Source organism: Sesamum indicum, linkage group LG10 (genome assembly GCF_000512975.1).
Source record: "Sesamum indicum cultivar Zhongzhi No. 13 linkage group LG10, S_indicum_v1.0, whole genome shotgun sequence".
Lineage (NCBI taxonomy): Eukaryota > Viridiplantae > Streptophyta > Magnoliopsida > Lamiales > Pedaliaceae > Sesamum > Sesamum indicum.
Genome location: NC_026154.1, coordinates 4382419 through 4394999, shown reverse-complemented (window position 1 = coordinate 4394999; position 12581 = coordinate 4382419). Strand labels below are relative to the sequence as shown.

General features: G+C 25.6%; 1 protein-coding gene across 1 annotated transcript; it reads left to right on the top strand.

Moving 5' to 3' along the window:
- On the top strand, positions 7725 to 8454 carry LOC105171915 (18.2 kDa class I heat shock protein-like). The gene has a single exon (XM_011093173.2). It carries the CDS (start codon positions 7808 to 7810, stop codon positions 8273 to 8275), a length of 468 nt encoding a protein of 155 aa, XP_011091475.1. The 5' UTR covers positions 7725 to 7807; the 3' UTR covers positions 8276 to 8454.

Here is a 12581-nt window from a genome sequence, read left to right as displayed (position 1 = left end):
AATTTTTTTTTTTAATTTTAACAGTGACAACGACTCTGTAAAAGTCGTCGCTAGGAAGATTAGCAACAAAACATTGTTCATAAAACTTTCACTAAAATAATTAATAATACATCTATAATCTATATTATTATAAAAAAAATATTTTACCATATAATTTTTTGAACTTAAATACACCCTTTATTTCATTTACCATATCAATTTTTGAACTTAAATACACCCTTTATTTCATTTTTTTTTCTTAAAAGAAATTGATCAGAATGGTAATCCCAATATTTTTAATGGTCTTATAATGCCAATTTTTTTCTCTCGACCCACTGCTCTAAATATTTATATTTTTAATAAAATTATAATTATAATTTATTTTTCTCTCCCACATTACTCCATGATACTTTTTCTTGCGGATTTTTTTTCCTTTTTCATCCCCTCATACAATAATTTATTTTTTTTATTAATTTTATAATAAAATCCTTTTTATATACGTAGGACTACGTGCGACAACGACTAATAATAGATAAAAGTTAACTGAATGTGGATACCAAGGGCCAAAGTCCAATCTAATTGTTGACACACATCAATTGATTTCATAATCTTTTTTTAGAAAAATAATAACTTATACTATTTATTTAGACAATAATTCCTATTTAATTTAAATGACAGTCATACCAATGGAGATAAGATTAGATTTCAAAATTTAAGTAACAGTGGAGAATTCTCCCATCTCCATGTAAAATTTATATGCCCTGATAACAAAATTAATCCCATCATCTATTATATAATATTTGATTTGACATATTTCACGTCTGTTATCACATATGATAATATAATATCGCGTCCGATTAAAAGGACTGCAAAGTATGATTAAATATAAAAAGACCATTAAGGGATCATTTTTTTAAGTTATTTTTATTTTAATATTTCAGTTTGTGAATAATAATTTTTCTTCAAATTGTTAATATGAATGGGAAGGGAGTAAGTCTCAAATAGTTTATCTTATTTGGTACAAGAACAAATTAAACTAATTTTTATAATTTTATTGATTAATCTTTTTTTTAAATTGGAAAATAAAAAAGTTACACTAAAATATTTTGATATATACAAAATTTTTAAAAATCTTATTAGTAAAAATATTCATTAAATAACAAAAATATCTTTTTGTTAATAATAATATTCAATAGGATGAGTATTGTGTATTTATTCTAAATTATTTATTTTAAATAAAAAATTACTATCAATGATCGACGACGCATTGTTTATCTGGTGATTTGGTTATCTTTTCTAAAAATTTATGTACCAATTCTATCTGCAAGAGGAAAAAAAAAATTGACCAGGGATTATATATATGTTCAATAGAGTAAATAAAAATAAAGTATGTGTATTTTTGTCTTTATACTTTTACTTTTGCCCAATTTTGGACAAAAATGAAATTGGGTTCTGGAGGTGTTTCATATACATCCAAGTTTTACTTTCTCTCCAACTATTATTCCAAACTAAACACTAAATTTTTACTTATACATCCATTTTTACGTTTATTTTTCTTATACACCCACTTTTTACCATAATTAAACAAATTCTTAGTTTAAGGTAGGGTTAAAAAAATTCTTCTTTATAAATTAGGATCGCTAAAATCCGGGCCTAGTATTAAAAATCGATCTCTAATACTGTGAACCAAACGTGTAATTATGCATGAAGGCAATCTTATCATGCTCAATCACAAAAACCAAACAAGACCTATGTTATCATATTATTTTAATCTATTTTTTAATTTTTATTTAAATTTCCTCTTGATGTGGTATGCTATGTAATTAATATAGTGTTACTCGGGTTATTATTCATTGAATACGATTTTTGTCCTGAAAAGATCCTTTTCTAGAGATATCAACAAGTCTTTAGGCTTTTAAGCCACTATAATTCTCGTCTGCAACTGATATGGGACACGCGAATACATTCTCAGCCTTCAGACGAGGAGCTTGAGATGGGCACGTAGTCTAGTTCCCACGGACGATGCAAAATGATAAGGGGGTGCGGCATGCATGCCCGATATTCGATTATAAGAGGTATTGGGACAAAAGATTTTAAAATTTATAAGCACTTAAATTCATTATCTATAATTAATTAATATGGAACGTATATCTACATCGTTTTGAGTATATTTTGAGACACTTCTTATTCTCTCATTTACTTCACATAGTCATCAATCATCATGCAAAGCCATGCAATTAAGAACTCGGGCCTTGCTTGTTTGTTAAGCTATTAAATAAATTTGGATAATAATAATAATAATAATAATAATTTATATTAATTGTTAGGAATTTAGCTTTTTTGTTTGATAAGAATTCTTTTATTAAAGAATAAAATCTGTTGAACAGGGAAACATATCACGCAACTTACAAAAGCAAATAATTTAGATTCTTATTCTCTCTATTGGTATTTTTTTAAATAAACTTTTTCTTCAGAAATATTATTTAAAAATTTTCCAAAACTGATTTTGTGTTTAAATATACACTCTCAATATATAAATGTAATAATTATTTGTCATATAAATCTCAATATTGAGGATGCCATATATATACACATAAAAAGAAAATGAGACTATTGATAATAAAAATTGATGAAATTAAAATTAATCACTAATTATATGCATTAAGTTATAAAAAAATCGTCTATTATCATGCTGAATTTCATAGTTTTTTTAATAGCAACAATTATTGTGTGAGAGTCGTTATTAACAATAATTAGCGACAAAAAAATATACATAATATTATCACTATAAATAGTTAGTAACAAATGTATAGTGATAATATAATGAAAACAAGTATAATTATTGTTATATTTGTATTTTCAGTATAGATGTACCACTACTTATTTATAAAGTGACATAAAAATACGTAAAAACTCTATTAAAACAAAGTATATAAAATAAAAAAGTGCAATACCATCCCAAGAATTAGGGGTGATATTACATTTACATTTCTTGATCAATGGTCTATTTACACAAATCATTCATGTGTCATTTGTGTAATTACAAAAACCACCCGCGACAGTTAAAAAGTGGGGTAGTTTATGTAATGATATTGATGTTTTGGGATGTATGTATAATTTTTTAAAAAAGTATGGATGATTTGTGCAATTTATTTTAATATTTTTGGTGGATGTATATGTAATTTTTAAATGACAAAAATAATTTATTTAAATAAATTATAAATTAGAGGGTGTAGATGTGAATATTCCTACGAATTAAAGGAGAAGTACAAACATTTAAAAAAGAAAAGATAAATATTAAATTAGTATTGGTTTTGAATGAGAATATCAATTAAAAAAAAAAAGAAAAATCTACACGAATATAAAAGTTATATTCTAGATAGAGCATCAACGAAAATGTTATATATGTATTTTATTGGAAATGTTCCCAGAAAAAAAAAAAAAAAAAGACTGTAAGCTACAATTTTAATGATTATGGATTAAAAATTATGGTACATAATTTTTATTGACCACAGTTAAATAAAATCGATGCAAAAACATAGATTTTCCACCAAGAAAAAGTTATTTGTCATGACAAATGTTTTACCCATCATCGCAGATATTGCATAGCTGTGGTTAATGACTATTTCCGATAAATATTTTATTTTTAATCATGATAATTAGCCATGGTCAAATATTATATTTTTTGTAGTGCGTTTTACTATTATTCTTATTACAATAAAGTTTAATAATGACAAAATATCAAGTAATAATTCTAAAATTCTCGACTAAAATTAGATAGTGAGTGACACAAATTTTAATCGTGTTACTATATTATTATTAGTGATAAAATTTGTGCATAAACTTGTCGCCATAAGTAATTAATCATATTTATAGTAAAAATTTAGCGACAACATAATAGAATGGCAACAAATAATTGTTGTGAATAGGTCGTTGTTGTATATGTATTACTAATTATTTTGATTGACAACTCTATGTACAATAATTTATCGCTAATTCTTGCTAATAAAAATTTTTATAAAATAGTAATCACTATTAGAACTATGAAATTTATTATTGTGATAAAATAAACATTCTTGTCACCAAATATATATAAGTAGTGCAATATTAAAATTTATTATTGTTGGACAGATGTTAGTTTCACGGTTTATTGATAATCTTTCAAATACGGCCAAATATTTACAATTATATCAAATTTTTTAAAAAAAAACTGATGTAATTTATCGATGGGGACATGCAACATTTGTATTATCGAGTTTGGGTTTGGAGATGAATTTTAATTTTACGAATCTAATCTACCCAAATTTGAGTATTAATATCATTTTGGTACCGAATAATTATAAATGACTCATGAGTAAAAATTATTTTAGTACTCGAGTTTTAATATTATTGTTAAATTGATACATGCATTTTTGTAAATGAAATAATTGATATCCGAGTATTTCCATAAATATTGAATTGATACATGAGTATTAATAAATGCCGCTATTGGTACTTGAGCTTTTACATAAAAATCAAATGGATGTATATCTCTATTTAGAATATTTTATAATGATAAAATTACCCTTTTAATCTAATTTATTATATATATATATATATATATGTTTTTATAGCACAACATAGTCCAAAGATTAAATAAAATATACTATTATAACAATGAACTAATAGTAAATTAGTTTAGTATATAACAATATTTAATCAATAATTAAAATTAATATTTAATAGATTGGGTAGGAAGTGATGCTTTTAAAAATAAAAGTTAAAGACATTTTAAGCAAAAAGTAATTTTTTGGATTTAATTTCTAAAATATTATAATTTAAGAAAATAAATATATTAAGACAGAGAAAATATAAAAAAATAATTTTACCGGTCTTTCCTTAAGTTCTAATTTTTATAAATTAAATATAAAATCTCATCTTCTATATCCATTCTTTTATTTAATAAGTTGGACTTATTATTTAATAAAGGGTTTATTGGGCTCGTATATTTAATTAAATTAAATATATGATGCACTTAATTAAGTGAGTTTTAATTAAATTAAATACAATTAATTGAGCCTTGTATTTTAATTAATTAAAATTGGCCCAAGCTCATTAATTAAGTTGGTGGAAATTGATAGAAAATAAAATTATTAACTAACAAATTCACTTTTGGAAAGTGTCGTGTTAGGCATCCTTTATTTGGAATAAAGGATTTTATTACCTTATGGATGGTTAAATAAACCAAGACATATTTTAATGCATCCATTCATGGTATATATGTGTATTAGTCATTTGGAATGACTAATGAATGAATATACAAAAATAATTTTCTACTCTCCTAATTTCCACTCGGCCGACCCTCCTCTTGAATGCACACTTGATGTGTATTTTTCTCCTTAATTTTCTTCTAGTAAAGAGAATTGAGGGACCCAATTCTAGTGTGGTGTAGACACAACTTTAGAGGGCTTCTATATTGAAGTCTTGCGTGAATTGATCAAACGAAGATGGCTCAAAGTAAATCAAAGAAAAAGGTAATTCTTGATTTACGTTCTTTGTATTTCATTCAACCATTAGTCCCCTTATTTTTATTATCATTTATTTTTATTAACTACATTGAACGCTCGTGAACTCCAAGATTACGTCCCTCGGAACTATGTTCTATTGCGATCTCATTTTAATTTATGCATTTTTATTATCGCCGCTTCCGCTTGCGCGTTCCCGAGCCGATCCACTCGCACCTCGCGGTGCCTTTCAAAAATGCCTTACTCACTTATCCCTATACTTTTTTATTCTATTTCCTAAAATATGTTTGATTAAATTATCTCTCCCGAACTATTTTAGTGATTTAAAATTTTACTCACATTTTATTTTAAAAATAATATTTATATTTATAATTTTTTGTAAATTATGAAACACAAAAAATATTTATAAACTCAATATATGCAAATATATTTTACAAAATAAATAAATTATATTGAAAAGTATATGTAAATATGTGTCAATACATAATGCATATAACATTATAGAAAAAATATGTTATATAACTTATAAATTTTTATTCAATTACATGCCCACATAATAAAAATATATCATATCATTACTTAAAAAATATAACATATTATGTATTAATTATATCATAGATTTGCATATTTTACAGTATATATATGTTCAATATAATACTTTAAATTTGTGTCGATAATTTTTTCTTAAAAAAAATTCAATATATGTAACAATACAGACAAAAATTATGTAAATTTTTTTTATCAATTATGTAAAAAAATATAAGAATTGTAAATTTATGGAGTTTATACAGATTCTATACTCAGTATAAAATTATAAATTTTGGGTAGTGTTTATTTTAAATAAAAGAATTTATAATAATTGATATTATATTTAGGAGAATGATTGTAATAGAGATATTTTTGGAGTGTAAATAATAAGGATATTTTTATCATAAAAAATTAGTGTATATATGAGGGGCCATTTTATTACGTTTTATAGTTCAGGAGTATAAATGCACTTTATGCATAATTCAGGAATGCAAAGTGTATTTAGCTGTTTTATTTATAAAACTAGTGGCTCCCATCAAGTGTATTTTTTATTTTTGTGTCAGTAAACAAAAAAATATTTATATATTACTATTTACTAATATTATTATTATTATTATTAAATGATATTATTTATTTAATCATACAATGCACTATGATAAATAAATAAATACTTAGGACTAATTTTGATCCAAATAAAAAAAAGAAAAAAAAAAGAGAAACTATTTTTAAATTAAAAGATATATTTATTTTTACAAAATATTTTAAAATAGACATAAGTATCTATTCAACAATTATGGAGAAACTCAAGTATCAATCAAAGCATTTACAAAAATTCAAATATTAATTTGATAATTATGAAGAAATTCGGGTATCAATTAGATCATTTACAAGATTCTTCATAGTAACCAAATAAATCTTAATTCATAATAGTTTTCAAACTCGAACAACTCATATCAATTACACATTAGTAACAACTTCTTCGTCTTCTACTTCGTCAAACATCATTAAATTAGTTAAATTACATACAAAGTGTAAATATATATATATATATATTAAATTAATCTTACGAGAGGACCCTCATAGACCTGAGAATTGCATCGAACCCGAACAAATTCTAAATTTTAGCAATCCGCTACCTATCCTGATCTCATTTTTTTGACCCAAATTCGCTCCAACCCTCCCCAATGACCACCGATAGTAATAGAATTTATACTATATGTAAAGTGAGAGTACCCTTTTAGTATCTCACTTAATTTTGGTATGTCATTTATTTTTAAAATTTTAAATTAATTAATTAATTCTTTCTTAACTTCTCTATTTATTATAGTCTTCATACCTGTCCTTTGATGGTTATTTTCTTTCATACAATTTTTTTAATTTTTCTACATTATTTATTATTTTTTATGTCAATTTTTTTATAAAACAAAATTTTTATCTTAATATATATTTTTAAACTTCAAAAACTAATTATATAAATATTTTATTTTAATTTATTTTTTAAAAATTGTGTACGGACATAATCTGTGTTACACTTACTAGTTTGGAATGAAACCTCCGATATGCATAAAAAAAAAAAAAAGAAGGGATATCGCGAGTTGTCGAAAGAACGAGTTTTATCCAGAACATGCCAACAGTTGCTAAAAGCGTGGATCATAGAATTTACACGAAAGTGCGAGAATCATCTGCTAACCCATATAAAGAAGCGTGCTCCTTCAATCCATATTCCACAGCAAAAGATTCAAACGGCAATAAAATCTTCGTCGATCAAATCAACAAAGTTCTCGCAGAAAGCTAAAATGTCTCTGATTCCAAGCTTCTTCGGCACCCACCGGAGCAATGTTTTCGATCCGTTGTCGTTGGATATCTGGGATCCCTTCGAGCGCTGTCCTTTCTTAAACACCGTCGCCAATCTCCCCTCCACCGCCGTCGCCGACGCTCACGTGGACTGGAAGGAGACGCCGGAGGCCCACGTGTTCAAGGTGGACGTTCCTGGGCTGAAGAAAGAGGAAGTGAAGGTGGAGGTTGAGGACGGCAGAGTTCTGCAGATAAGCGGGGAGAGAAGCCGGGAAATACAGGAGGAGAAGAACGAGAAATGGCACCGCGTGGAGAGGCGCAAAGGGAGGTTCCTCCGCCGGTTCAGGCTGCCGGAGAATGCGAAGTTGGGGGAGGTGAAGGCGGCGATGGAGAATGGAGTGCTGACAGTGACGGTGCCGAAGGAGGAGGTGAAGAAGCCGGAGGTGAAGGCCATTGACATCTCTGCGTAATCCATCTCGTCGTCTTCGAATTGTGTGTTTGAGAGCTGTTGAATTAGTACAAAAAGAGTGATCTTTGAGTGATGAACAAAGAAAAGAGTGCAAAAACGAAGTCATTGTGAAAATAATTAATTTTATTTGTCAAAATGTGTGTTTAATAAAATATTTCAAAATGCCAAATTTTATTTTTATTTAAAATTAAAATATAAAATACAATTAATATAATTTTAATGTATAGTCAATTTTGAATACGAAATGAGATTGAATATGCAGCAAAAATATATAAAAATATTAAAAAAATAAAAGTTCGCAAGCCCATGACCAGAAATACTTAACTCTTATGTATAATGTATAATATTTTAATTATGATAAATTATCATGGTTAAAAATAAGCAATAACAAATAGTTATTGACTACAGCCACGCAATGGTTGTTAGCAGTAATTTTTGCCAAAGTGGCTAAAATACCTATCATGGTTAAAAACAATAACAAATAATATTTCGGCTCATAGCTATGGTAAAAATAATTTTTATGATGGATAATTTAAATTTTTGAATAAATTTTTATTTAATCTTGATTAATAAAAATTACTCATCATGATTTTAGTATGTAGCCAATAATACTATAGTAAAAAATAAATCTTCTAGTGAAGATTATTGTTATTCCTTTTCGGTAAATGTAAATTTCATTAAGTAAAAGGGGTACATAAGTACAGAACAACAAGTATCAACTAGGTGGGTTCCTCGACAGGCCAAGGAACCCGCCATAAACGATAAAGTGCGCATGTACTAACAGTATAAGGAAGTTGAACACTAAGAATCCTCTGTCGCAGTATTGTTATTCCTTTACTAACGGTCATTAATTTATCGTAGCATAATGCGTATTTTGACCTAATTAGTTAATTTAAAATTAAAAACAAAATATTCTTTCGATCAATCGATTTCAAATAAATAAATTGTAAAGCCCAAATTTAATATAAACTTAAATTTAGGACTTAATTTCCAAAAACTTATTCCTAAGTAATAATTTGATCCCAAAAATCTTGATGATGCATAAGTAGCATCATTTGTGAATTGAGATGGCAACAATTCTCCGGTGAAGATTGTCAAGATATCAACTCATATAAATATTATAATATCAACTGATATAAATAATATATTATTATTAAATGCAATAAATCTTTAGAATACTACAGTGAATATAAATATTATAATATAGTTAGATATTTTTTATTTAATTTTATCTAAGTTATTATAATTTAATTATCGTTATTATATTAATTTTTTGTTGAATTGAGTTATTATTTTGTATGCCGAGATAAATTATTATACATATAATAATATATAAAAAAAATTTGATTGGTTAATTCAATAAAACATTAATATAACAATGATAAGCTTATAATTATTAAAATGTTGATTATAATTAAAAATATTTAATAAATAAATTTGTGTGTCCCCGACTTGCTATGTTTATATTATATGTATTATTTTAGATGTGTTTTTATTATTTTTTATAATAAAAAATAATTAAACTTTCTCTTCTAGGTATCCTACTAGGACAACAAACTTTAACGATAATTATATCATTTTTTTAAAATTTAATATAATTTTATTTAAATTTCTTATAGTGTGAAAAATAATGTATAGTATCATTGACGTTTTTTTTGTTTAATAAATAAATTATTTAATTAGTCAAAATTCACTGAATTTTCTGATATTGATAAAAAAATTAAATAAAAATCTATATTTACATCTGGTTGACTTATTAAACTAACTTAGGGAGTGATTGCAAAAACTTCTGGTTTTAGAGAAGTGATTTTTATAGAAAAAGTTGAAAGTTGTAACAGAATTAAAAGTGGGTAGTGTTTGTAAAAAAAAAAATTAAAAGCAGATAAAAGTTAAATTAGATAGTGTTCGAAGAAAAACCACTTCTAAAATAAACTTAATTGATCAAAGATGATTTTGTCCCTGTGTTAAAAAAGATACTATTTTTTGCTTATTACATCAATTGTTGTTTGTCATTAATAATTATTTGTTCACAAAAAATAATAAATTCTATTTCAATTAGTATATTTCATATTTATTTTTAAAAAATATTACAAAAAATATGTGTAATCAAGTAATAATATGAGAATGAAACAATATAATTAGCAAATAAAATATAAAAATTTTAAAATATTAAATATGTGAAAGTATAAATTTGATTATTATTAAATTATTTGAAAACTTAAATATCAACTTTAAATACATAATTTTAAAAATAAATTTAAAACGATAAAATTGAATCAAGATTATCATAATAAGGGTAAAGTAGTCAAAAAATAAGTTGAATTTATTTACAGAAAAAATAAAGCAGCTTTTCTTAGTCGTTTTAGAATCAGAAATTGGCATCCCAAACACTAAAATGCTTTTTGAGAGCCAAAAGTTGAAAATTATTTTTCTAAAGCGGTCGCAAACTCCCTTACTGCAGGCGAAATGAATCTTCTCTGATCAAACTACTGTTCTACATCTTCACATACTAATACATATGTAGAGCTACATCTTCACTTTATAAAGGTATTTTGTTCAGAAAATATTGGTTTCACCGGCAAGAAATCAGTAGTAAATGAATCGGGGATAAATATGAATTTTTATTTAATTACTTTGATAACATCAGCAAAATTTGTTAATTGTGATTGATAGCAGGATTAGACAAAACAAACGTCAAATATACTAAACGTAATTTTTCAAACCACAGAAGAATTATGTGTAATTACATCAAACTTTAAAAAAAATCAGTATAATTATCCCCAAACTCTATCTACTACGACTCTTGCCTGTTGGACCCCTCCTCCTACTGTTCCTACAGCCATTCTACGACTTTCACATAGTTTGAAACCGTTTGATATTTTTATAAGTTCATACATCTTATATATAAAATATTTTCAAAATGGATTATTGTATTAGATTTTATTTTAAAAATAAACTTCTAATATATTTGAATAAATTAAGATCCTGGAACTTATAAAATATCACTAATGGCAATTTTATAATTAACATTACCAAAATTAAAATTTCTTAAATATTAAAATAAATGAGATACTTCTTATTATATTTTTTAACATTTCTATTTTTAAATTTTATAAACTCCTGTTTTACAATATTTATTAAACACTTTTGCCATTCCAAATTGTATTGATGAATTAAAACCTAACCCTACCTATTAGATCAGTGGCAAACTTCAAGTAACAACACTCACCACACTTCTCAACTTTTGGGTAAATTACACTTTTTGGTCCCTATATTTTGCCCTAAAACTGATTTTGATTCCTAATTTGTTCGAGGCACAATTTTAATCCTAATATTTATAAATTGCTATATTTTTGGTCCAACTGCTAAAATTGAGGTTAAAACTAATTGAATTGGAGAATACGGTCAAAAAAATTACAGACCCAAATTGATTGTGGGGCAAAAGTATAAGGACCAGAAATGTAATTCACCCTAAATAATATTTTTACTCCTGTAACTTATTTTGTTTACATATTTAGTTATTTTTTTTTTGATGAGTTTAATCTTGAACATTTCACATTTAGTCATTTTTCTGAAAAATTTAGTCATGTGTTGATAATTTTAGTCCCCTTCACACTTGAGTAAATTTTTTGTCCTGAAACTATAAGTCGTTAGGACCAATTGTCAACACATGACTAAATTTATCCAAAAATGACTACGTGTGAGATTTTCATGATTAAGTTTGTCAAAAAAAAAATGATTAAATATGTAAATTACGTAAGTTACAAGACAAAAAGTGCTAACGATCTATTGTTACATGACCTAAAAAATAATTTTATCTTCTTATCCAAATTAGGGTTGGTCGAATCCAACTAATCACACGGCAAGTGTGATACACTTACGATGCGATTGTTTAATCTTTTTGAACTGTACACTAATCACATAACAAATATACTCTATTCGTTATAAAATTAGTTCAAATTTGGACTGACCTATTTGCACGAGAAATTTCTCGTAGCATAGGTTTGGATTAAAATAAGAGGGGTTTTCAGCCATCTAAACTCATAGGATTATTAGGAATTTTTGAAAAAGCTTACATTGTGTTTGGATTTCTAGTTTGAGTGCTTTGTTTTGTGTTTTGGAAATAAATAAGTGTGTGTTGAAAATAGACGATGTATTTGAATTTGTGTTTTGAGATAATTTAAAATACTTTAAAATAAATGGTGTAGGTTTGATATTGGGATTTGGGAGATAAACATCACTGTTTATTGTCAAATTATATCTTTTTATATATTTTTTATATATAAATGTTATATGTTTAATGTTAT

What these genes read in the sequence shown, in the direction of transcription:
- LOC105171915 (XM_011093173.2), top strand. Translation starts at nt 7,808, where the DNA reads ATGTCTCTGATTCCAAGCTTCTTCGGCACCCACCGGAGCAATGTTTTC.